Raw genomic sequence first — 27970 nt, forward strand, 5'->3', positions numbered from 1 at the left:
GCTCGGGTTCATAGAACAGTAATGGTAAAGTTGGGGTTTAAATCTAGATCTGTCTGTGCTCTTTCATCGCACTGCCCTCCCTCCTCCTTGTCAAGGGATCAGATGTGAGGAACATAAGAAGGGATAATGAAAGTTAAACTAGGGGAAAAAAATGAAAGAAATACAAAGTTTAGAAAAATTAAAAGATTTAGATTTTAATCTTAGTTGTTAGAGAAAAATTATTTTTTATGGAAAAATTATTAATTTTGCTGGGAAAGCTCTTTCTAGAACAAGGATTTATGTAGACAAAGATTAAGGCCTCTAGATATTAAACCAAATATTTTTATAAAGAGTCTTTTTAAAAAATTTTTTTGTAATGTTTATTTATTTTTGAGAGACAGAGAGTGAGCAGGGGAAGGGCAGAGACAGAAGGAGACACAAAATCTGAAACAGGCTCCAGGCTCTGAGTTGTCAGCACAGAGCCCCACGCAGGGCTCGAATTCATGAACCATAAGATCATGACCTGAGCCGAAGTTGGCCGCTTAACTGACTGAGCCACCCAGGCATCCCCTAAATAATCTTAAAGCAAATTAAACTGTCAAGTAGATATCCTATCCCAATAAAATATACTTGGTATGAAGTCTAACTGTGTTATCTTTTTCCTTTGCAGATGTTGATGATGGAGACACAGTGACAGATTTCATGGCTCAAGAGAGAGAAAGAGGCATTACTATTCAGTCTGCTGCTGTTACGTTTGATTGGAAAGGGTACAGAATCAATTTAATTGATACTCCAGGTATGGTGCTCTTTGAGCATTACAGAGATGCTGCATCATTTGAGGTTTTTATTCATGTTTGTGTTTCCTTTTTAATTATGGTCAAAAATCTATCATAAAATTTACCATCCTAACCATTTTTTAAGAGTATAGTTCAGTAGATAAGCGTATTTTACGTTGTTGTGAAACTGATTTCCAGGAGTACTTAGTCTTACAGAATTGAAACTATATATCCATTTTACCACTACTCTTTTTTTTCATCTGTTTCCATCTCTGGTAATTACTGTTATACTTTTTAATCTAGGAGATTACTTTAGATACCTCATAAAAGTAAAATCATACAGTATTTATCCTTTTGTGGCTGACTTATTTTGCTTAGCATGAAATCTTCAAGGTTTATTTGTCTTGTAATGTGTGAGAGGATTTCCTTTATTTTTAAGGCTGTATGATATACCATTGTACATAGATAACCTAATTTGTATATAAATATACACCATTCATCCATTGATGGACATTTGGGTTGGTTCCACCTCTTGGCCATTGTGAATAGTTTTGCTGTGAGTGTGGTGTGCAGATAGTCTTTGAAACTCTCCTTTCAGTTCTTTTGGATATATACCCCAAAGTCGGATTGCTGGATCATGTTTTTTTGTTCAGTTTTTAAAAGATTTTAAGTGTTGGGCACCTGGGTGGCTCAGTTGTTGAGTGTCCAACTTTAGCGCAGGTCATGATCTCCCGGTCTCTAAGTTCGAGCCCTGTATCAAGTTCTGTGCTAATAGCTCAGAGCTTGGAGCCTGCTTTGGATTCTGTGTCTCCCTCTCTTTCAGCCCCTTCCCTACTCATGCTCTCTCTCTCTCTCAAAAATAAACAAACATAAAAAAATAAAAGATATTAAGTGTTATGTTTCCCATCCTTTTCTTAGGTCATGTGGACTTTACCTTGGAGGTTGAGCGCTGCCTTAGAGTGTTGGATGGTGCAGTAGCTGTGTTTGATGCCTCGGCTGGTGTAGAGGTAAAAAATATTGCCAAAGTAAAGTGTAGATACAACAGCATGATTTTTTTTAAAGTAGAATGTATCAGATTTAGTTACTTAGCCCTGTATTTATTAAGTTCATATTAATCAAATTATGGTGAAAAGAAATTGGAATTTAATACTACAATCACATGATCTACATGTGATCTCATATTTTGTAGTAAGAGGAAAGTATTTGCTTTTCAGAAGGAAATAGGAAAGTTATTGTTGAAAACTGAAGGGCAGGATATTCTTGTACCTTTCTTTAACTAGTTAACCTACCACAGTTTTATGGCATGCTGGCAGAAAACATAAGACTTTTGAGTCAGAGACAAAGGACTTTATTAGTCACAGAAATAGCAATGGTCAGAGTGTCGGTAATTTCTTGTCTTAGTTCCTCATGCCCCATTTCCCACAGTGTGACCTAAAGGGAGTCAAGTGACAGTTGTACATGCAGTGGAACCCTGTGCTTAGAAAATGCACATGTTTTATAATGGGCAGTAAGCATGCCTGCTATTTGCTCTAGAGAGAGATTATCTTCCAGGCTTTTAAGCAAACCTGCCTTTTGATACAGAGGAAGACACTTCTCTTTCTAAGCTATTTACTGTAATGACATCTTTGAAAACATAGCCCCGAACAAAGGCAGTTAGTGCCTCTCCATACAGACTATGTAGAAAGGTGAAAGACCCATGAAGAATTGTGTCCCAACAATTACTAAGTTTTTTTAATAAATCTTAAAAGTGGACTTACAATAAATTATACTGGGGTCAGTTATGTACTCTTTAGCATATCTCCATTTGTCTTATAATTTCAAGATTGGCTTTTTATTGAGTATAGAATCCTCTGCTTCTAATCTTAAAATTACTGAAACTGATACCTTGGGGCACCTGAGTGGCTCAGTTGGTTAAGTAACCGACTTTGGCTCAGGTCATGATCTCACAGTTTGTGGGTTCGAGCCCTGTGTCGGGCTCTGTGCTGACAGCTCGGACCCTGGAGCCTGCTTCGGGCTTTGTGTCTCCCTCTCTCTCTCTGCTCCTCCCCAACTTGTACTCTGTTTCTCAAAAATAAATAAACATTAAAAAATTAAAAAATATATATTTAAAAGTGATACCTTAATTAAGTGATCAATATTAACATTTCCCAAATTGGCATCATGGGCTTCTGAGCTGTCAGCAGAGTCCAATGTGGGACTTGAACTCCTGAACTGTGAGATCATGACCTGAGCTGAAATTGGACGCTTAACCAAGTGAGCCATCCAGGTGCCCCTGTAGTTAAAAGGATTCTAAACAAACAAGAAAACTAAGTGTAATACAATCTTTGGCAGGGTCCTGGATTCAAAAACAAAAAGTTATAAAGATCGTTATTAGGAAAATCAGAAAAATTTTAATGTAGACTATATGTTACTAGAATAAAGTATTGTATCAGCTTAAATTCTTTTTGAATATGATCTTTGTAAATGGTTATGTAAGAGAATATCCTTACTTTTAGAAAATATGGGCTGAAGTATTTAGTATTAAAGTGTCATGACATCTGCATCTTGCTCTAGTGGTTCACCTCCTGTGTACACATACATGTATGTTGTTAGTTTGGATACTTTGAGCAGTAGATGCCAAGGTGGGATAGATACATGAAAGATTTATTGGGGGAAATGCCTATGAAGATTAAAGGAGAAAAGAGAAGTGTAAGAGAGATTTCAGACCACAGGGCAGATTTGACATCTGTCAGTCAAGGAGAGGATGAAGAAGGATTGGGTAGGAAGAGTCTCAGACTACAGCAGTTCCAAAAAGGGTTTGGCTAAGCTGATGGGGAGTCCGCAAGCCAAAGTCACCTGTTGGAGAAGTCCCACATGTTTTGTAGGATTAACCTACATTAGTACTTCTTCTCTGCTCGGCCATTAGCTGGCCCTTGAGAGACCATGGTAGTAGTCAAGATGAATAGCAGTTGGATCTGTCATTTAATTATGCTCTGTGTTGTAGATCCACGTGGCACATCCCCATAGCCAGTGCACACATTCTAAGGTGTGCATGTGCACGTTTGAAGAAAAAAAGGCAAGTGTGGCAAAGTGTTCATACTTAGTGAATCTATATGAAGTGTACATAAATATTTATTGCACTGTTCTTTCACTTTTTTTTTTTTATAGGTTTGAGATTTTTNGGGGAGATAATACAGTTATTGAAAGCCCGACCTGAGGACTGCTGACAGGCAGTGATATTTTTTTGATCTAAATAAAGCCTGACCCTGAGGTCTGACATTGATTATATATAATTTCCATTTCTTTCCAAATCACTTCATTTCCTAATGGTTGCATTTTTTCTGTCATTATGACTTCTTTATGTAAATTTGACAGATGGCATTATTTATAGGATCGAAATATACTGGAATAGGAAGTTTCTGAATTTGTGACACAGAATCCTCTTATTTCCTGAAACAATAAATGGACTTTTAGCTAGCAGGTAGGATAATGGAAGTTTTTATATATTTTATAATATGTTTTCTTGGAAAATTTATACTATGCCCCCAACCACCACCTCACACACAGAAATTAGTTACCTTGAGGGTAGGTAACAATTTCTTAGGATACAAAGCATACTAAGAGAAGAAAAGTTGATTCATTGGATCTTAACAAAATTATATCTTCTCATTAAAGCTAAAAACAAAAAGGGAAGCTGTAGGCTATGAGAAAATTTCTCAAGTTAGATATAAAATATTATAGGAATGTTAAATTTCCAGAATGTGATAGATAACACGATTGATTATGTAGGGAAATACTGTTTTAGGAAGTATGTACTGTAATTTTCATAGTACATGGGTGTGATCAAGTACTTGTATCCAGAGTATATGAAGAACTACAAATCAGTAATAAATCTAACAACTCAATTTAAAAAATGGATAAAAGACTTGAGTGGATTTTTCACTAGAGATGTGAGTGGCCCAGTGAGCACATGAAAAGATGCTCAGTCTCATTAATTATCAGAGAAATGCAAATTAAAATTACAATGAAAAACATTCTTGTGAAAAACCCACAAGAATGGCTAAAGTTGAAAAAATAGTGGCAAATAATGGCTGAGGATGTGGAACAAGTGGAAGTCTTATATCCTGTTGGTGGGACTGTAAAATATTACACTTTGGAAGACTATTTGGCAGTTTCTTATAAGGTGAAATATGCACATGTCCTCTCACCCAGCACTTCTACTCCCATATCTTTATCTAAGGGAATGAGAACATTTGTCCCCTTAGGACTTCTTCACAATATGTATAGCAGCTAAATTCATAATAGCCCTAAACTAGAAATAGTCTGAGTGCTCGTCCGCAGGTGGGCAAACACGCTGGCACATTTATACAAAAACAGACAAAGCAACCAGCATACCTAACAACGTGAGTGAGTGTCAGAAACTTTGTTACTGAAAGAAGCCATGTTATTTATATGAGATTCAAAAAGAATGAATCAGTGGTGACAAATATGAGGACAGGTTGTTTATGGGGGTGAGACATAAGAAAACTTTCTTAGGTTCTATGTCTTCATTGGAATAGTAGCTCCACACGTATATATGTTTATCAGAACTCACTATACACTTAAGATGAGTGTTTTTTATTCTATTTAAATTTTACTTAACCAAATTATAAAAAGTGGTTTCTGTATCAGGTAATGTTAGCACATTAGGCTATTTATACTCTGCTCCAGGGCTTTGAGAGTCTACTAGGCAGAGATATTAAAACAGACTCAAACTATTTATATTTAATATGTATAAAAATTAGAATTAAAAGCAGTCAAGTAGAAAAGCATTAGAGGGGGACGCCTGGGTAGCTCAGTCGGTTAAACGTCCAACTTTGGCTCGGGTCATGATCTCACGGTTCGTAGGTTCGAGGCCTGTGTCGGACTCTGTGCTGACAGCTAGCTCAGAGACTGGAGCCTGCTTCAGATGCTGTGTCTCCCTCTCTCTCTGACCCTCCCCTGCTCACGCTGCCTCTCTGTCAGAAATAAATAAAACATTTAAAAAAAATAACAATTAAAAAAATAACATAAAGAAAAGCATATGAGGGGGCACCTGGGTGACTCGTGGTTAAGCATCTGACTCTTTTTAAAAATTTTTTTTAACATTTTTTATTTATTTCTGAGAAAGAGAGACACAGCGTGAGAAGGGGAGGGTCAGAGAGAGTGGGAGACACAGAATCCAAAACAGGTTCTAGGCTCTGAGCTAGCTGTCAGCACAGAGCCCAGTGCAGGGCTCGAACCCACGAACTGCAAGATCATGACCTGAGCCGAAGTCAACCGCCCAACCGACTGAGCCACCCAGGCACCGCCCCCCTTTTTTTTAATGTAAGTATCCAATTCTTTATTTCACTTCAGGTCATGATCTCGTGGTCTCTGTGGATTGTGCCCCTTGTTGGGGCTCTGCTTTCACAACATGGAGCCTGCCTGGGAGTCAGTGTCTGTCTCTCTCTCTCTTTCTCTGTCTCTTTTTCTCTCTCTCCCTTTCTTTCTTTCTTTCTCTCTGTGTTTCCTCCCATGTGTGCATGCATGCTTTCTCTCACTCTCTCTCTTGCTCACTCGCTCTCAAAATAATTTTTAAAAAGCATGTGAGAATTGCTACTTAGAAATAGTTATTGGCTTTTTTCTCCCTTACTCTTCAGTTTAACTCCACATTCAAACATTCATGATAAGGATACATATACTTTTAACATTTTTTATTTAAATTTTACTTAATACATAGTGCAATGTTGGTTTAAGGAGTAAAAGTACATATTTTTATAACAATCATTTTTATAGTACAGTCCTATTCTTTTTACAACAACAAAAGAATTAAGGCAAAAGTCCATATTTCACAGGTCAGCATGCAGTTGAGTTCAGTATGATGTGACTTGTACTAGGTTAGGTGAAGCCAGACAAAAATGACATCTAGTTCTTGATTAAGTCCTCTCTCTGTGACTCTTAGTACCTTCCAGGTGTTTGTTCTCCTCGTGTGGCAACCCAGGTCACCCAGAGGAGTGAGTGTTCTCAGTTTGAAGCACACTTCCATCACACTTCATCCGTCCTTTGCTCTGTTACCCTGCTAGCAGAGTGACTCTGCAGGTACAAGTGCAGCGGCGCTACTTCTTTGTTGGAACAGGGCCCAATTCCATGTTACAGTCGATTCTTACATCTGTTTGTTCCTTGCATAGTAAGAGTTATTTTTGCCCAAGATGTGTTTATTTTCCCTTTTTCTTTGCTTTAGGCCCAGACTCTCACAGTATGGAGGCAAGCTGATAAACACAGGATACCTCGAATCTGTTTTTTAAACAAAATGGACAAAACTGGAGCAAGGTATTTCAAGGGTTTTTTTTTTGTTTTTTTGTTTTTTTTTTTAAATTAAAAGTAGGAATACAGGGGTGTCTGGGTGGCTCAGTTGGTTAAGCATCCAACTTCGGCTCAGGTCATGATTTCATGGTTTGTGAGTTCAAGCCCCACATTGAGCTCTGTGCTGACAACTCAGAGCCTGGAGCCTGCTTTGGATTCTGTGTCTCCCTCTCTTTCTGCCCCTCCCCTGCTCATGCCGTTTCTCTCTCTCTCTCTCTCTGTCTCTCAAAAATAAACATTAAAAAAAAGGTAGGAATACAATTTTAGCTTTTAATGGACTCTAACTTAAATTTATAAATATTTATACTCTTCCCTCTAGAGTATAAATATTCCATGGAATCTCCATTTGGTCCCATTAAAAAAAGAGTTTCAAAGCAGGTAGAAACGTGATAAGGAGAGATCCTGGTCAATGTGTGAGAGTGGCAAATACAAAACATAAACTATCCCTCTCCTCAGACCACACAGTATGATTTGTGTTTTTGTAATTCTCTGTCCTATTTCTAAACTGATAACATGATACTAAGAATGCCTAAAGGAAAGGTATAGAAAAATTAGCCTGGCTTTTGGAAGAAAGGTGGTAGCTCTGTATGATAGCACATGTAGTTAGAGGAAAGAGTCCTTGACTTATAATTACAAATCATGCATTTGAATGTCATAACTGAACTTTATCATTGGTGACCTCAATCAGTTTATTTAAATCTTCGTTTCAAACTACAATAAGTGAAGCTTATTATGACAACACCCTAGATACCTCTGTGTCAGGATTATGGTGGTTACTCAAGCACTATTATTTGAAATTGACATTGAAAGTTTATTCAAGATATTGTCGTATGGAAGACTGGTAAATGGTGAACAATAGGGACAGTGAAAACAGTTGTGATTTTGGAGAACATTCTTAAATCTGTTTTAAGAATCTTAACATTTAAGGGGTGCCTGGGTGACTCTTGATTTCTGCTCAGGTCATGATCTCACAGTTCATTTAAAAAAAATTTTTTTAATGTTTTTATTTATTTCTGAGAGGGAGAGAGACAACGTGAGCAGGGGAGGGTCAGAGAGAGAGGGAGACACAGAATCTGAAACAGGCTCCAGGCTCTGAGCTAGCTGTCAGCACAGAGCCTGACATGGGGCTCAAACCTACAAACCGTGAGATCATGAGCTGAGCTGAAGTCAGACGTTTAACCTACTGAGCCACCCAGGTGCCCCATGATCTCACAGTTCATGAGATGAAGCCTGCATGGAGCTCCTACTGACAGCACGGAGCTTGCTTGGGATCTCTTTCTCTCTCTGACAATAAATAAATACACATTTAAAAAAAATTTTAATATTTTTAAAGTTTATTTATTTTTGAGAGAGAGAGAGGGAGTAAGCGATCAGGAGAGGGGCAGAGAGAGAATCCTAAGCAGGCTCCACACTGTCAGCATAGAGCCCAACGTGGGGTCCTAAGATCATGACCTGACAGGAGTCAGATGCTTAACTGACTGAGCCACCCAGGCGGCCCAAGAATCTTAACATTTTTAATTACAGTTGTTTTACTTCCTACAGTTTTAAATATGCGGTTCAAAGCATCAGAGAGAAGTTGAAGGCAAAGCCCTTACTTTTACAGGTTGGTTAATATTTGGTTTATTAACAGTAACAGCTGTAGATTTCCTCATCATTTTATCATGACTTAGATATTTCTGAAACTCTCAAGTCTTTTTAAAAGGAAGTTGGCATGTAAATAAAAATAGATATAGATTAAGATAATAATGTTAATAGCCATTTGGGGGAAAGTTGGGAAAGATAACATTTTATCATCAATGCAGTTCTAATTGAGTGATCATTTAGCAAAGTTAATCTCACTCTGATTTGCAGTTACCACTTGGTGAAGGCAAAGCTTTCAAAGGAGTTGTGGATGTAGTGAGTAAAGAAAAACTTCTTTGGAACCCTACTTCAGATGATGGAAAAGACTTTGTGAGGATACCCCTTTTGGAAGTGAGTGATCCTGAATTGTTTAAGGAGACAACTGAAGCAAGGAATGCCTTAATTGAACAGGTAAAATAAAATACTTGGCGTTTACATTTGCATATTTTAAAACTTTAAAAATATTTTATATGTTGTGAAATTTATAAAGTACATATATATTTTATGTATATATAAAGTGTAGCAAAGAACAGAGTGGATACCGATGTTTCCACCACCCCACCCAGCTTGTGAAACAGAATATTAGCAATACCCTTGAATCATTGTGTGCCACTTCTGTTTATCTCTCTCTCTAATCATTTCCACTAATCATTTCCTCCCCCACCACTATCTTTTTATTTTTTTTAATTTTATATTTATTTCTGAGGAGAGAGAGAGACATCATGAGCAGGGGAGGGGCAGAGCGAGAGGGAGATACAGAATCTGAAGACAGGCTGTAGTCTCTTAGCTAGCTGTTAGCACAGAGCCCAACGCGGGGCTCGAACCCACAAACCATGAGATCATGACCTGAGCTGAAGTCGGACGCTTAACCGACTGAGCCACCCAGGCGCCCCTCCCCCACTACTATCTAGACTGTAACCTTCTTTCATTTGCTTTGTTTTATAGTTCGCTATGAATGAATATATTCATGAAGGACTTAGTTTTCCATGGTTTTGAACTTTACATAAATGGAATGATACTGTATTTTATAACAGTATGTTGCAGATTCATCCTTGTTGTTATGTGTGGTTATGCTTCATTTTCAATCTTCTGTCATGTTCCAATATGATGATACCACAATTTATTGTCTGTTCTTTTGTTGGTAGACTTTGAGGTTATGTTGTCTCTCTTGCTGTTAGAAACAGTGTTGCTATGAACATCTTTGTATGTATCTCCTTGTACACACTTGTGAGAATTTGCTTAGGGTTAAACCTAGGAATAGCTCAGAGAGTGTGTCCATCTTTTATTTTTTCAAATGTCACATTAACTTAGAAATTTTTAAAACCATTAATTTTATAGTTAATAAAATTAAAACTCTGGACTTCACCCTCAAAATTATAATAGAAAATAGTAAGATTGTTAATATTTATATGGTATTGTTGGTATATAATAAATGAAAGCTGCCTTAAACTCTCTGAATCTTATGGTGGTAAAAAACATTTGAGTCTGAACCCTTTGATATTTTTACTTCTGAATTAAACTGGTCAAAGTAGATCCTGTCATCATTAATTATTTTCATTAGTCTTTGTATCAGGTTCTTATTGAAGTAATTATTTTTCTTTATAATATATAGTAATATCTACTGTATATTATATGTAAAGTATATAAGATATACTTTATTATTAACAGAATAATGATCATTGTTATTTTTGTTATTGGGTAACTGTTACTGAGGGCGTACTGTCAACTAACTTAAGTGCTTTACGTATGTTTAATCCTCATAGCAGCCTATATTATCCTTGTTTCACTGGTGGGGAAACGGAAGCTTAGACTCCTTACCTAAGTTGTCGTACAGCTAATAAGGAGCAGAGCTGGAACCGGAACCTACGTCTGTCTCCATTGAGAGCTGGAGCTCTTACCCACTTTCTTGCTTCTCTAATTTGGGGAGCCATAAACAGATGAAAGTAGAATTGACATTTACTTATTTACTTACCTATTTATTTATTTTAAAGTTTGTTTATTTTGAGAGAATGTCGGACAGAGAATCCAAAGCAGGCTCTGCACTGTCAGCACAGCCTGACATGGATTTTGACCTGAGCCGAAATCAACAGTTGGACGCTTACCCAACTGAGCCTCCCATGTGTCCAAAATTGACATTTATTAATCAGTGATTGGTTACATAATTAGTTCTTCTCTGAGATTTTGTTTTGTTTTATCTTATGCGTGTCTAATGCATGTCTTAGGACATGATAATATGTAATGAAAATAAGATTGGAGACTCTCCGTAGATGATAATAAATTGCTAATTACAAGGAGTATGTATGTATTTATAGAATTAGAGATTGAGACCACATCATACCTGTTAGGATAGGAACAATCAAAAAAGCCCCACAAAACCCCCCAACCAGAAAATAAGTGTTGGCAAAATATGGAGAAACTGCAGCCTTTGTGTGCTGTTGGTAGGAATGAAAATGATGCGACCACTGTAGAAAATAGTATGGTGGTTCCTCAGAAGATTGAAAATAGAATTACCAAATAGTCCTAGCATTTCTGCTTCTGGATGTATATCCAAAAAAAGTGATAGCAGGATCTCGAACAGATATTTGCATTTCTTTGTTCATAGCACCATCATTCCTAATGGCCAGATCGTGGGAGCAACCCAAGTGTTCATCAACAAGATGAGTAGATAAAATGTGGTATAAATATACAATGATACATTATTATTCAGCCTTAAAAAGGAAAGACATTCTGACACTTGCTACAATATGGATGAAACTTGGGGACATTATGCTCATTGAAATAAGCTAGTCCAGAAGACAAGACAAATACCATAATGCTGCCACTTACATGGAGTATTTAGAATAGTCAAATTTGGAGGAACAAAGTAGAATTGTAGTTGCCAGGGGATAGGGGAGAGGAGAATGAGGAAGAGTTGCTTCATGGTATAGAATTTTGGTTTTGCGAGATTGAGAAAGTGTTGGATAGTAGTTTTACAACAATGTGAATATACTTAACATTACTCAGCTGTTCAGTTAGAAACAGTTAAGATGGTAAATTTTATGTTATGGTTGTGTTACATTTTACCACAATTAAATTTTTTTGGAGAGTAAGATTAGTGTGGACTAAAATCAATTTCCTGTGTTCTAAAGGTAAATAGTGATAATAAATTACACTTACTGTATTCTTACTATATGTTCTGGAAGCATGATTTGAATTGGTTATTTAATCCTCGCCCTGTGAAGTAGGTCCTGGTATTATCTCCATGATTAACCAAGGTAAAAAGAGGTAATGTAGGGGCCTCTGGGTGGCTCAATCAGTTGAATATCTGACTCCTCGTTTTGGCGCAGGTCATGATCTTCTTTCTGGTTCATGGAATTGAGCCCTGCATCAGGTTTGCACTGACAGCATGGAGCTTGCCTGGGATTCTCTCTCTGCCCCTCCCCTGCTCATGCTTTCTCTCTCTCTCTCTCAAAATAAACTTAAAAGAGAGAGAGAGAGGTAATGTAACTTGATCTAAGTTTTTGAGTAAGTCAGTAAGTAGTAGAGCCATTTCAAGGCAGTTTAACTCCAGAAGCAGTGCTTATCTATCATATATGTTTTTTATTCCCCAGGAGAATGGTTAGGTATGTTTCTACAATAGTTAGCTGTTCAAAGTGTGTTTTTCTCACCAAGTTTGAATGTTTTGCTCCTTTGTACTATTATAAACTTTTGAAACCTTTATTAAATTTATTGTCAGCTTAATTGTATTTCATACAGGCAGATGATTAAGAAAAGAACATGAATTAGATAATTGCATTTTTAGTGCTGAAACTGTGCTTGTGACCCTCATCTTAAATCTGTTCCTGCAGTGTGGGATTAGAATAAGATGAGTTATTTTAGTTGAACTCTCTTACCACATCTGGTGAATATTCATAATGTTAAAAGAATACCAAGTGAACCTTTTTTTAATGTTTTACTTACTTTGGGAGAGAGAGCATGTGCACAAGAACAGGGGAGGGGTGGACAGAGGCTATGAAGTGGGCTCTGTGCTGGCAGCAGAGAGCCTGATGTGGGGGCTCAGCTCACCAACCATGAGATCATGAACTGAGCTGAAGTCAGATGCTTAGTCCACTGAGCCACCCAGGCATCCCTAGATGAAACTTTTTAATGAACTAATTAAGACTAAATTTATTATATTCTTATGATTATATATATTATCACTGTAAATTGTATACTTTATTTCTTCGGAGCACTCTGAGTGGATAGCATTTTATTGAGATACTTTATCTGGCTCTTGCTTCTCATGTATATAGGGAACTTAAAATAGCATATCTTCAATTTTCAATCTCCTTTCCTATGTGAAAGAAACACCCTTTATCTCTTGAGATGTTTTGGAGGTCCATGGCCTGGATAAGGTAAATCATGTAGCTTTCTTGAAATATTTGGATCATGTACATTTATTTGGACTTAATAGTTGTGACAATAAAAGCAAGTTATAGAACTAAAACCTTTCTTTGTAGGTTGCAGATTTGGATGATGAATTTGCTGACTTGGTTTTAGGAGAATTCAGTGAAAATTTTGATTTGCTACCAGCTGAAAAGGTAAGTTTTATTATTCATTTGCTCTGATGAAGTTTTACTAATTGGGTGTGCTTTGATTTCTGTTTCAAGTGTTTACTTTTTTTCAACTTTGCGTAACATTAGAAAATGCTGACTTAATTACGAGAACATTAAGATAAAGTCACTATTAATACAAGTACTTAAATAATGGTAGTGATTTACTCGTTGCAGATATGCTTTACAAAATCAGAATTTGAATCTTTTTTTACTGCTGTCGAGTCAGGCACAAGTTACTCGTTTCTTTGCAGCACATTCATTGTGGTCATTTCTTAGGTAGGTTTAGGGAAATTACAGGTAGAAATTTTATATTGAAAATTTACTGGTTTTGTAGACTACTGCAGTGATTTTTCTCATCAATTTTTATTTTCTGAAAATGTTTTAATTCTTACTGGAAGCTCATTACAGGTCTTTTTCTTTTTTTGTTTCCTTTTGAAATACATTAAACCAGAGAATAGTCATGTAAAACAGTAGTAATAATTGAATTAGGACAGATTTCTTCAAGGCATTTGTGTTATTTTCATCTAGGGACCTTCCCCTGTGAATTTAGCAGACAGTCTTTAATTTTCTTTATGAAACAAGAGTTACCAAGTAAAGTTTTTTTGTTTGTTTGTAAGTCAACTCTGTGTCCAACACAGAGCTTGAACTCACGAACCCAACGTCAAGAGTTGCGTGCTCCACCAACTGAGCCAGCCAGGCACCTCCCAAGTATTTTAGAGGGTTATGGGTATGTATACACACACACACACACACACACACACACACACACTCACTCACTCACTCACTCACACACACACACACACACATGCACACATATATAATGGGGCCCAGACTGAGCCCAGCAAATATACTTAGTTATTTTTCACTAAAAGAATTAAAGAAAAACACAAGTCTCAAGATTAATTTTGAGACCTTTGAAGTTAGAAATGGAAAAAAGTACTTTTCTTTTGAATGAAATGCCATAATGATTGAAATATTTTATTGTTTAATATTTGATCCCTGAGATATATTTGTTATGCTCTGTAGTCACACACCATGATTTCTGTTTTCAAAGAGCTTATGATATAACGTGGAATTGATATAACATTCCTCCTACCAGTAGCTTGCAAGCACACCCACACTTTCCTTGGTTTTTGAGGTCTTTCAAATTTGATTTCTACTTTGAGTTCTCATTTTTCTTTGAATTTGATTTTTTTAGGCTTAGTTATTTATTTTGAGAGAGAGAGAGAAACCACAAGTGGGGGAAGAACAAAGAGAGAAGGAGAGAGAGAGAATCCCAAGCAGGCTCCATACTGTCAGCACAGAGTGCGATGCAGGGCTTAAACTCACAAACCATGGGATTATGACCTGAGCTGAAATCAAGAGTCAGACGTGTCACTGACTGAGCCACCCAGGTGCCCCTGGATTTGATTTAATGTGGGTCTAATTCCTTTGAAGAAATTGTAGTTCATATATATGGTCTTAATTTCTGTACAGGTCCTCTATTAGACTGTCAAGGTTAAATCAGAAGTATGTTTAATTCATTTATTCAAGAAATATTTTTAAACACCTGCTTATTTTAAGTACTTGTGTAGTTTCTGGAGATTTAGCAGTGTTTTTACAGGACTTATTATAATGCTCATATGGATTTTATATTCTAGTGGATAAGGAGACAGACAATAAACCAGTAAATATATATCCAATATGCCAAATCGTGATTAATATTATAAAGACAAATACAGAAGAATAAGGCCATAAAGAATGATGGAAGTGTGCTGAGTAGTTCTGTTTCACATGGTTGGTTGGCCAGGCATCTAATTCTTAGATACTTTAGTTGAAGCCAGTCTACTGCACACACAATACAGTACTTCTGTCCCTGTTTTATAGCTACAGACTGCGGTACATAGAGTAACACTGGCTCGGGCAGCAGTGCCTGTGCTTTGTGGAAGTGCCCTAAAAAACAAAGGTGTCCAGCCGTTGTTAGATGCTGTTACTATGTACCTGCCTTCACCTGAAGAGCGCAGCTACGAATTTCTGTGAGTATGCAGGGGCATGGATGAAATTGTATAGCCTCGCAAAACTGGGCTGATAGGTCTCATGTCACAAAAAGTAGTTGGAGCACCAGTTTTGAATAACATTGGTGAAGAATATCATTATAAATAATGCAGAGCTACATAAATGTTTACTTGAAAGGGACATTTGTTCTCATGTCATATAGCCTGCTTGCTATATTTACAAATGGAGCTGGAATGTGTGGCTGTCAGTTAAAAAAAAAAAAAAAAAAANAACTCTGTAGATAAATTTATACTAGATTTCAAGATTTTTAAAAAGCTCAAAATATTTTGTAGCTTAAGGGCCTGGTTTTACTTCTGTTGTCACTAACAGCTTTGTACTTAGTAATAAATCCTCTAAAATCCGAGTGAGCATTGTACAAAATGGCAGGCAGGAATGGACTTTGCTTAATCCTTTAACTAGGACATTAATCACTCTTTTTTTTTTTTTAATGTTTTATTTATTTCTGAGAGGGAGAGAGACAGTGTGAGCAGGGGAGGGTCAGAGAGAGAGGGAGACACAGAATCTGAAACAGGCTCCAGGCTCTGAGCTGGCTGTCAGCACAGAGCCCGACGCGGGGCTCGAACCCACGAACTTTGAGATCATGACCTAAGCTGAAGTCAGATGCTTAACCGACTGAGCCACCCAGGTGCCCCTAATCACTCTATATATCTCTCATTTGGAGAGGCATTAATGGTACAGTGATTATGGGCATGGACTGTGTACTCCCTGGATTTAAATCGCAGTTCTTCCAAGCTGTTTGACCATCTACCTATAAAATACAGAGAATAGGACATAACCTATTGGATTGTTACAGGAATCAAATGAGTTAATATTTGTAAAACAAATGGAATAGTGCCTACCTAATATATGGTAAACTCTTTATATGTATTTGCTAAAGTTAAAAATTGGAGGGGATTAGGGATAAGATGGAGAAGTTTTATAACAGAAGTGTCTCACCTACTTTGAGTCATGGCTCCTTTGAAACTAATGAGAACATGGAGCTTTTCCTCAGAAAAATGTACCTATGTACAAAATTTGGCAATTCTAGAGGGATTCAGGCTTTCTGAAACATATCAGTGCATACCAGTTAAGGACGTCAATCTGTAAGAATGTTGTCTGTGTAAACAAGTTGATGTTTATATTGTAGATTTCTGTGGTTATGCAGCTAGAGAGAAAGTGGGAGGACAGAATGAAAGTAGTAGTTGGAAAGCACCTGTACATTTACCCTCTGCAGGCTTTTGTGAGAAGTGGCATGATGTTTGTAGGTGTATTTTTTGAAGATTGAACTCTAGGCATTGGAATTATTTGTGAGTAGAAGTAATATTTGGGAGAGAATCCATTATTTTTAATTGTGAGCAGTTAATGGCAACATCTCCATTAAATAATTTAGTTTCATGGAGGAGAGGTAGTTAGTACTGACATTATTTAATCAGCCTGAAAAGCTAAACTAGAATACATGAGGGAAGACGTTAAGTTGGCGTAATGATTCTGATTTGATCTGCATAGATATGGGAAGTGTATTTTATTTTTTATTTATTTATTTATTTATTTTTTGGGAAGTGTATTTTAAAGGCCTTTCTGGAATGTCTCAATTTTGTAGGCCGTGGTATAAGGGTGACTTATGTGCACTGGCATTTAAAGTTCTTCATGACAAGCAGCGAGGACCACTGGTGTTTATGCGCATTTACTCAGGCATGATAAAACCCCAGTTGGCCATCTATAATATTAATGGAGACTGCACGTAAGTACAGCTTATAGGTTCTGTTCCCTTTTTTTCTTTTTAATGTTTGTTTATTTATTTTGAGAGTGAGTAAGTGGGGGAGGGGCAGAGAGAGGGAGAGAAAATCCTAAGCATGCTGCACACATACAGAGCCTGATGCAGGGCTTGAACTCATGAACAGTGAAATCATGACCTGAGCCAAAGTCAAGAGTTTAATGCTTAACCAGCTGAGCCCCGCAGGCGCTCCAGAAGCTTAGGTTATTTTCTAAAATTGCAGTCATTGCTTTAAAAATTCTTTTACTGAAAATAAATCATGTTTTTTACAGGGAAAGAATAAGTCGTCTTCTTTTGCCATTTGCTGACCAACATATAGAAATCCCTTCCCTGACTGCTGGTAACATTGCTTTGACTGTTGGCCTTAAACACGTAAGCGACCAGATGGTTTCTCTAGGAACTACTAGCTTAAATGTTTAATTTAAAAACCAGGTATTTTGCAGTAACAAAAACCTACAAACAATCCAAATAGCTATTGATAGTGGGATAATGAATATTGTAGCATATTCATCAACATGATTGAATCTCAGAATAGGAAGAAAATTATAGAAGTCTATAAACAGTATGGATTATATTCATGTAAAATTCAAATCCAACTAAAAGTACACTATTTATAGACATACCTGTGTTTTAAGTTTCATAAATATTTTGTTATTCCCAGTGGGTATTTTTCTTGATCATTGCTGACAATTTAATCTAACCTTGTAATAGATCCAGGTAATAACTGAAGATAAATTGCCAATGGAGGCTCCATGAGGGAAAGGATTTGGGTTTCCTTCATTCTCTGTCCTTAGTCTCTCGATCAGTGCATCACACATGGTAGGCAGTCTGTGACTTGTCAGATGAATGGATGAAAATAGTTGACGTTGTGTATGTTTTTGGTAGGTTAAAGGTAAGGACATTTCACTTATATATGGATTAAATTGGATACATTTTCTCATTAAACTTTGGTATATTTGGCATTTAGGATAGCTATGGTTACTTTGAACATTTTTTAACCTCCTTATGGTTAATTGCAAGATTCAAGATCCTTTAGTATCAAATTTCTACAGTCCACATATTGGACTTCTAGCCTTCAAATGTCCTCTGTCCACCCAAAGGCAGGAACTCCATGTACATATTTGCTACTATTGCTTCAGTAGGAATAACTTTACAGAGAAGGAAACTGGCACAGAATGTTGTAAAATTAAAGTTTAAAAGTGAAATGACAGTTTTACAAAATGAGTATATAAGGATGCTATCAGTTCTGCATGGTCTAGAGAAATCTGGTTAATTGCTTATTTTAGTTAGTAGAGGATTTTCTGTAAAACAGAGACATTTTTCCTGGTGGTAAAACTCTATAATGAACTTCTACTAAAACCTGTTTTCACATGATTGAAAATTTGGGAAGGTACATTTGTTTTACCGAATGAATTTGGATGTGTAGTGTGTGTGTGTGTGTGTGTGTGTGTGTGTGAGAGAGAGAGAGAGAATGTGTATGTGTTTTATTGTTAGATTTATTATAGCAGTATTTTAGAATTCTTACACAAGTTAAATTAGCTTTACGTACACAAAATTGCAGTGAGCTTTATGAATTTGTCTGTCTTAAGTTCTGATGAAAGTATCACATTGGAAGTTTTGGTATCTCGTGACTCTTGGCGGAAGCTGAGTGCTCACTGAGCCAGTCTTGTTCCAAGGTGCCATGTTTGCTTACAGACTGCCACTGGAGACACCATCGCCTCATCCAAGTCCAGCGCGTTAGCTGCAGCTCGTCGCGCCGAAACAGAAGGAGGAAAAAAGCGTAGACAGAACAATGAAGCCAAGAGGCTTTTACTGGCCGGGGTAGAGATTCCAGAACCTGTTTTCTTCTGTACCATAGAACCCCCTTCGTTGGCTAAGCAGCCAGGTACAAATAGTTTTGGTGTATCAGCTCTTTTCTTCAGCCTCATTTCATGTCTGAGAAACTTCGAACACCTTTTGTAGAGGGGGAGAATACACTCAACAGTTAACTGATTGTATTAAAGTATCACTTGATTTTAGAGGCCATATTTATTGCAGATAATATATTCTTGTTTCCTCTTTGGGTGTGATAATTCATCATAGAGTGATCACATTAGCATCTCTGTTCATGGTGTAATTTAGTTTCCTTTTACTAGTTTCTCATTGCTTCTGTGTCTGAAGGCATTTTGCTTTTTCGCCAGCTCCTAGATCTTTGTGAAACACAGTCAGGTGATGTTACTGTCCCACTGAAGCCACCCATCAGTGGCTTCCCAGTTCAAATCCAAATTCTGCACCCTGGCCTACAAGACCTTATGTGATGTGATTACCTGCTAATAGCCAGCTACTATGGCCGTCTTGTTATTTGTCTAATAGTAAGCCATTTCTGCACGGCCATTTTCTCTATCTGGTATTCTTTTTCTTCAGGATTTTGCATCTATGGCCATTCTTTATTTGTGTCTTGATCTAACTTACCTTGGAGAGGCCCTTCCAGATCATTCAATCTCAAATAACTTCCCATCAGTATCTTCTCATCTTCTTTTATTCTCTACAAAGCATTGATGTTATTTGAAACGTTCTTTTTCATACTTTGTTTGCTTGCTTGCTCATTTTTTCCCCCACTAGAACATATGTTACATTATCTAAAGGATGAAATGTAAAGATAACCATTACTGTTTATCCCCTAGATTTGGATTATGCATTGAAATGCCTTCAACGTGAAGATCCCAGTTTGAAAGTGAAGCTCGATCCTGATTCTGGACAGGTTCACGTTTCATTACAATTTCACTTCCAGAAATCTTGCAATCATAGCATTTGTGTGTGTATGTGTTTTTGTATTTAAATGCATGTATCTGAAACAGATTGGTCTATGCCCCTGAAAGATAAAACCTTTTCATTTGGTTCTCTAATAATACGAATTTCTGGTTATCATGTTGACTGTCAAACTAGATAAAATGTCCTTAGTTCCTCAGTATAATTAATTATGCCTTGCTTCTATAAACCATTCTTTTTTTTTTTTTTTTTTTATAAATACAGAACACTTTGCAGATTTCAGGTCATCCTCGCCCAGGGGCCATGCTAAATGTAGTATATGGGCTGCCAAAGTGAGCACATATAAACCACACTGTCATTTCAGCTTTCCAGAAGACAGCCTTTTGTGAAACTTTGACATAAAATTCAACCCCAAGACAAAGCCTTGAGCTTCTTATGTTACTGAGGCTTGTAGACACAGGGTACTAAGCGGAGGATGCAAAGGTGCTTTTATTGCCACTAACGCATGAGGTGGGGGAGAAGTGATGGCTGAAAGGCTGACACTGGGAGGAAGTAGAGCTCTCAAGGGGTGGTAAGAAGTTTCTGTATACATTACAGTGGAAGAACACATGTTCATTGTGTCTTTTTAGGAAGTCAGGGTAAAGTTTATGTGAGATTTTAGAACAAGTTCTCTTAAAAGATTATAAATTTAAGGATAAACTGATTTAGTTAATCAGAAAACTACAGAGTATTTTATTTCCCAAAAGCCGGCTAAATGAGATAGTAATTTAGTTTAATACAACAACAAGCACTTAAATTTTTTTTTTAACTTTGGAAAACTTTCATTTAAAAATGCCAATACAATTAGTCCAAGGGTTGTGGGTTATCATTAAGCTGATTAAAAATGCCAATACATATTTTTTAAAAAATAGCAAATAACACAAGCGTTCAGAGTACAAAATTAAGGTATCCCTTTTCTCCATCCTATTTACACAGGTAAACCACTGTGAAAATGTGAATAGCCTTTCATGCTTTACCAAGTGTCTTGTGCTATGCTATGTTATAAACTACAGTGTATTTTTCCATAGATTCATACAGATATATAAAAAGTCATTCTTTTAGTATTATTCTACAACTTGTTTTTTCCAAGTAATTCATTTCTTTAACTTTATACGAAAGTACAGCAATTGGAACAAAATAATCCTTTTTTGTGTTCCTTATAAGTATAGTTCTGTTACAGCGGAAGGATAAATCTAGAACCAGCCAAAGGAAGAAACAAAAAGGGCAAAATCTGGGAGAATTCTAAATGCATACCTTCCTTCCTTCATCTTCAGGGATGTATTAACCCTTTCTGTAAAGGGTTTTGCCAGTCAGGGAGGCTCACCCAAGCCCTGTCCCGAGTTTTTATTAAGGCTTGACATACTGCTCATGTGGTTGACCTCTGGTTTCCAGTACCTCCTGTAAGTTGAGGCTACTACCTTGACTTTCCAGGTTGGAACAGGTAGGGCTATTCCAAAGCCCTCATCATAAATCGCATTGTTAACACAGTCTGGTGGACAAAAGCCCCCAGACCAGTAAAGACGCTTCCATCAGGCAGCATCCTGGCCTAGCGATAACCTACCAGTAGGTGAGGGTAAGGGCCATCTCTCTTTTTAGAGACAGTTAATTCTTTACTACATAGATGGCATATGAATAAGACTGAGCAAATATGGATTCCTTGCACTGTATGCTTTTTTATACACAAAGACCTTAAGGAATAGTGTTGTAGAAAAATACTGTTTTAAAGCATGTCTTGATTGGTTTTCATAAAAATTTGGCTTGTTCTAACAAGGGCCCTAAATAACAATGAAAGATCAAATTAGATAAAAGTTAATTTCTTTGTCAAATAAAGGTCCAAGCTAATGTGAAGGATTTAACTAGTTACAGTACTGTAAGGTACCCAGGGAAATACCAATACCAATTGGGAAATACCAATGTGGTTGGAAATGTTTGGGGAAAAGGTTATTCTCTTCACCCCCCAATTAACAAGATGTTGCCATCACCCACGTTTTAAGACAGTTGCCCACATCTTCATTGAGAGAAGGGTTTTATCCTTTGTTTAAAGATAATAACCCAGAAGTTGCCAACATCTGTTACACTCATGTTCTGTTGACCAGAGCAAAGCTATATGGTTGGGAATATAGTCCTAGCTAGATGCTACTTGCCTAATTAAACTATCATGTAATAAAGACAGAATAGCCTAGAAATTAACTTTTTATTAAAACTTTTTTTAAATGTTTTATTTATTTCTTAGAGAGAGAGAGAGCAGGGGAGGATCACAGAGAGAGGGAGACACAGAATCTGAAGACAGGCTCCAGGCTCTGGGCTAGCTGTCAGCATAGAGCCCGACACAGGGCTCCAACCCACGAACCATGAGATCATAACCTGAGCAGAAGTCAGACACTCAACTGACTGAGCCACCCAGGTGCCCTTAGAAATTTACTTTTAATCAATTTATTATTCCACTCAGAAAAAACAAAAATGTTTTGAGGAAAAACCAAAAAAAATTGCAGAGAAACTCAGTTTGTAATTAATGAAAAGTAACAGATATTGATTGAATGCTTTTATATAGTATTTTGTGATAAATCTAATTTTTTTTATATCTTGGTTTTATTTTCTTCCTCTTTTACCCAGACTGTCCTATGTGGTATGGGGGAGTTACATATTGAGATTATTCATGACCGAATCAAGAGAGAGTATGGATTGGAAACCTATCTAGGGCCTCTCCAGGTGGCATACCGAGAGACCATCCTAAATGCAGTTTGTGCCACAGGTAAAATAGAACTTTTAGAATGTGCTGTTTTTGTTTCTCTCTCTCTCTCTCTCTCTCTCTCTCTCTCTCTCTCTTCCCCTCCCTTCCTCCCTCCCTCCCTCCAGGATCTCTTTCCCAAATCTCTCAGTGTAGTTGCATAAATCAAGGTTCATAGTCACTAGTGTCTTCTGTCAGTCGGCATAGGTTTTATGTGTGTGTTTTTGTGTCTTTTTGGATCTCGTTCTGTTTTGTTTTAAACCCAAGCCCTCAATATATCAAATATACCACTCAATATATCAAACAAGTGATGAGCCTTCATCAAACAAATGTGCTTTTCACTGGTGGTCATGGGTAGAATAAGCCCTTCGGGTAGAGATATTCCACAAAAAGGATAGCCAGAAGGCTGATGAACATATTGAAAGATTCTTCATATCCGTAATGATTAGGGTCATGCAAGTTAAAAGTATGAGAAATTATTTTACACCAACAAAATTGGCAGGAATTAAATCAGACAGTGCCAAGTGTTGATGGAGATGTGGAGCAATGGAAACTCCTAAAAACTTCGGGTGGGAGTGTAGATTATGTAAGCACTATGAAAACAATTTGGCAGCTTCCTTGTGAAGTCGACTGTGTGCAGACCTTACTACTCAGCACTATGCCTACGTGTAACATGCCCTAGAGAAACTCTTATACATGTGCACTGAGGGATGGATATAAGAATGTTCATAATAGCATAATATAATAATAATAACTTGTAAATAGAAAAAAACAGTCCGAATACTTATAGACAGAGTGTTTATAAATTATACTGTGTTCATACAATAGAATATTGTACAGCTGTGAAAAAGAATGAATTACATCAATATGCATCAGCCCAGAGAATCCACAGATATGAAGAAAAAGAAGCAAGTTGCAGAATACATAATTAAGGAAAAATCATAGGAATGGCTGATTATATCAGGATAGTGATTGCTTCAGAAGGCTTGTAGGTTACTATTGGTAATGGTTTATTCTGAGTAGTTTTAGGTTTCATAAATGCTTACTTTATTTTTAGCTTATGCATAGAATTATAAAGAGGAATTGTAGACTATAATTCTTAGTTTTAATTTAGGTGATGCATTGCTTTTTTACCTGGTCACTAACATAAATACAGCATAGTTTTGTTTCAGTAAAGGTGGAGATTGGTGACAGCTGTTGGTTGTTAGCAAATGAGAGATACCGTTTTCAATCTTAAAGTAATTGGTGTTTTGAGAAAAAATCATAAATGCATAAAATGTTACTAGAATAAGAAATTTAGTAGTTTGTCGGTTGGTAGTGTTAAAATAAGCTTTTTAATTTTCATTAGATAACCCTTTGTACTCTGTTTTACTGTTAAGTAAAAATTTTATAATTAAACGAATTTCATTCGTGTAAGACTTCAAAAAATGTAAATGTGTAACCTGCATGTCAAACCTTGTGGGGTCATCTGCCATAGCACATCTTAACACCGCACAGTTATCAAGTGATTTAGAACTGGTTTTTCACATTGATAAACACAGAAGCACATGCTCTCTTGATAGGACTTTTTACTCCCACGTCTTTATACTGTATTTAGTACCACTGTAATATTTTCTCCCGCTGTATCTTCTGTGAGATTTTGAACTTGTTGACTGTCATTATGCTACTTGTGTTACCTTGATACCTTTCTGGAACAAATCTCTACGGTACTATATTCAATTTGTTTACAGATACCTTAGATAGAACATTAGGAGACAAACGGCATCTTGTGACTGTAGAACTGGAAGTAAAACCAACTGAAACAGCTTCGGTTACCCCAGTTATCGAGTATGCTGGAAGTGTTAGTGAAGACCTTCCAAAGGCTTCCCAAGAGGCCACTGAAAATGGAATTTACAGTGCGTGCCTCCAAGGTAAGGTACTCAAATAAGAGTAAGCTTAGTATCTCAGTCAACCACTTAGTAACTCCTAATATTACACATTATTTCTAACTTGGGTAATGTTTTCTCACTATTCTTCCCACTATGTGTATGTTACCCCCTTTTCCATTGTCCCATGGTCCTTGGATACTCTTGTGGGCTTTTTTCTTTTTTTGTCGCCCCGCCCCCCCCAGCCCCGTCTTCACTTTGCTCTTCAGTTTTGGAGGTTTCTGTGAATACAATTTCTAACTCAGACACACTTTCTTCAGCTGTGTCCAGTCTACTTGTAAGCCCTTTATTTTTTATTTCAAGCATTTCTTTTTGGTTCTTAGGACTTCTGTCTGTTCTTGCATGTGGTGTACTTGATCAGTCTTTATAGTATATCAGTCGTGTGATATGATCATTCCAACATTCTTACCGTGTCTGGTTCTGATGCTTGTTCTCTATTCATATTGTACTTTTGCTTTTTTAATATGCCTTGTGAGTTTTTCCTGATAGCCAAACATGATGTATTGGGTGAAAGGAACTGCTGTAAACATGGTCTTTAGTCATGTGGAGGTCACGTGTGGGGGGAAGGGGAAGCATTCTCCAACCTTGGGATTAGGACTCAGTCTTATAGTGAGCTCATACCTCTGAACTGGGAACCACACAAGTGTGTTTTTAGTTTTTTTTCACTAGCCTCAGGCTGGACAGGATGGCTAGGGTGGCCTGGAGTTTGGTATTTCACCCAAGTCTGTCAGGTCCTGCTAATGCCCCTGCTCGTTAGGCTCTAGTTAACTAGTTTCCCCTGACAGCAGGCCTTTGTAAGAACAGTGTGCTCTGGAGTATTTGAGAATGGTTTCTTTTCCTCTGTCAGAAGCTTAAGGAGATTTTTCTCTGATACTTAGTGTCAGAACATGCTGGAGCTCTAGGAAGTGAATCTCACAAAATTGTGGGGGCCCCCTTATGATTTCTGACTGGGTCCCCCTGAAATTTTTAACTCCCAGACTTATCTGTAGTTGAGGTTTTCCTGCCCTGGCACCAGTTCCTGGGATAGTGAGCCTCTGCTTCAGGAAGCTGTGACTTCCTGTGTCCACCTGTCTCTCCAGTTTTGGGGGCAGTGGTTTGTCCTTTGTCTTCTCTCTTGTGGCTCTGGGAGGGGTTGCTTATTTTTCAGCCTGTTTTGCTTTTTACTTGCTAGGAGAGAGTGATGGCTTCTTTTTTTTTTTTTTTTTTNAGTCAGATGCTTAACTGACTGAGCCACCCAGGCACCCCAAGAGTAATGGCTTCTAAGCTGCCTACATGAACTGGAAATGAGAAGTCCTCTCCCTGTCTTTACTCCTCAGTGCATTCCGAGTTCTAACCTAAAGGTTTTTCCCCTTTCCTAGGACCACTGCTTGGATCCCCAGTTCAAGATGTGGCAGTTACTGTACATTCACTGACAATTCATCCTGGCACCTCCACAACTATGATTTCTGCCTGTGTCTCAAGATGCGTACAAAAGGTAGAGAACTATCCTTTGTTCTCCTTTCTGTCTTACGGGTGACTCTTCTGACAGCAGTGGCCCTTTGCTGCACAGACACCTGTGCTTTGCGGTGCCTCAAGCCTGTATTGTTGCCTTCTGTGCCTTAGAGTCAACAAGAGTTTTTACCTTGGAGAATCTTTGCTTTCTTAATCACCAGGGTTATATCTGAAAGAGGACCTCGGAAATTACTGCTTAATACAGATTACCAGGAAATGTTCTCTGATTTTGGCAGAGGCAGGTTTCCTTAACTGGCATTTCTGGTTTCCCTATCCCAGACTTACAGCTGTTAGAGGTGAGCTTCGTAGTTTAATTAGGGGACATTTTGGCCCAAGATGGACTATCAAGGACATGGAAGATGTAATATTAGTTCCAATTTTGTGTTTACGTTTACTTGAATAAGAGTACGTTAATCAGGGATCATTGAAATCAGGGAAGTTACAGGGAACCTGGTCGGCTCAGTCAGATGATGGTCCTGCTCTTGATTTCAGCTCAGGTCATGATCTCAGGGTCATGAGATTAAGCCCCACCTTGGGCTAGTGACTGAACATGGAACCTGCTGCTTAAGATTCTCTCTCTCTCTCTCTCTCTCTCTCTCTCTGTCTGAACTTCACCTGCTTATGCACTCTGTCTCTCTCTCTCTTAAAAAGAAAAAAAAAATCAGGGGTAAAACTCACTGATAAACAGGTTCAGGATAAGCACCTAACCTTATCAAAGCATCAGGCCGACTAGTCTTGGCCTCGTTACCTCCCAGTATTTCCCTGAGTGTCTTGCCTCAGTAACCTCTCAGAACCGAACTAACTCCCAGGATCCTAGTGTGCTAAGTGCTGATTCCATGCGTTCCTGTCAGCGTGGGAATATTACAGTTTTGTAGGTGACTGATTTGCATTAAAACACTTGCTTTTAGAAACCATTTTATGAAATTTTGGACTGTGTCTAAAACTTGATTTCTATGGTCTTAATCACATCTAGAATTATAAAGTTAATGTGAATACCCTAAGTCCCTGACTTAAGAAGGTGAAACTTAATGGCCCTTTCATATGATTTCACTTAATTTTCATTTTAAAAAAATGTATACGTTCAAAAAGTATTATTTAAATATTGTTTCCCGGGGCACCTGGGTGGCTCAGTTGGTTAAACATTTGACTTCAGTCACAAACACCATCAGGTCATGATTTCATGCTTTGTGGGTTCGAGCCCTGTATCAGGCTCTGTGCTGACAGCTCTGAGCCTGGAGCCTGCTTCAGATTCTGTATCTCCCTCTCTGTCTGCCCTCCCCTGCTCATGCTCTGTCTCTCTCTCTCTCAAAAATAAATAGTAAAAAAAAAAATTTTAAATAGTTTGCCTAAGTGTATATATAGTTAGAAGTATTACTTATAAAGAATTCATGATTGAAATGTTGAGAACATTTCCAGTAATTTTTAAGTTTCTCCTGAAATTGGTTTTGGTAAGTAACAGTAACCTGAAAGATGAGGTCATGGTTCTACACTTGATCTTAGCCAAAAGGCAGACAAGTGATGATGTAATGTTTCTAAATTAACCCCAAGCCCCATTATATTGGCCAGTCCTTCAAAATCTTAATATGCCTTGTAAAAACAAAATCTATAAGTATTTGTGAATTGGTTAGTCTGTTTATTAAGATTGTATTAGAGAACAAAAACTAACTTCATGGGGCTTACATTTAATCTTCAGTTTTAATACATTAAATGAAATACTTCTAACAGAAGTACTCCAGCCCTTATTAAGCTTCATCTAGTGGGGAATCTCCTTCTCTGCTGATTAGAAGTAAATGATGCCTCCTGTATTTATTGAGTCTTTGCAGAGCTTACAGTGCACTGTGCACTGAGATGGACATAAATGGGGTATAGATGTTTATCTTCCCCTAAAGGAGCTTATGATCTGGTAAGGTAATTAAATGGGGCCAAATAGCCAGAATACT

General features: G+C 37.4%; 1 protein-coding gene across 4 annotated transcripts in view; it reads left to right on the forward strand.

Annotated features, from left to right (window-relative positions):
- GFM2 (GTP dependent ribosome recycling factor mitochondrial 2) overlaps positions 1-27970 on the forward strand; it is a 64342-nt gene that overhangs the window by 26181 nt on the left and 10191 nt on the right. For all 4 annotated transcript variants that reach the window (XM_077759940.1, XM_077759941.1, XM_077759939.1 and 1 more), the window contains 14 exons: positions 650-775; positions 1674-1762; positions 6976-7064; positions 8640-8700; positions 8949-9128; positions 13196-13276; positions 15158-15306; positions 16926-17066; positions 17372-17471; positions 18795-18984; positions 19763-19839; positions 22500-22638; positions 24345-24524; positions 25898-26013. In XM_077759940.1, coding sequence (XP_077616066.1) covers positions 650-775; positions 1674-1762; positions 6976-7064; positions 8640-8700; positions 8949-9128; positions 13196-13276; positions 15158-15306; positions 16926-17066; positions 17372-17471; positions 18795-18984; positions 19763-19839; positions 22500-22638; positions 24345-24524; positions 25898-26013 — 1718 coding nt within the window. The remainder of the gene's footprint in view (positions 1-649; positions 776-1673; positions 1763-6975; positions 7065-8639; positions 8701-8948; positions 9129-13195; positions 13277-15157; positions 15307-16925; positions 17067-17371; positions 17472-18794; positions 18985-19762; positions 19840-22499; positions 22639-24344; positions 24525-25897; positions 26014-27970) is intronic.

This window comes from Crocuta crocuta, unplaced genomic scaffold (assembly GCF_008692635.1).
Source record: "Crocuta crocuta isolate KB4526 unplaced genomic scaffold, BGI_CrCroc_1.0 scaffold162, whole genome shotgun sequence".
In the NCBI taxonomy this organism is placed as follows: Eukaryota; Metazoa; Chordata; class Mammalia; order Carnivora; family Hyaenidae; genus Crocuta; species Crocuta crocuta.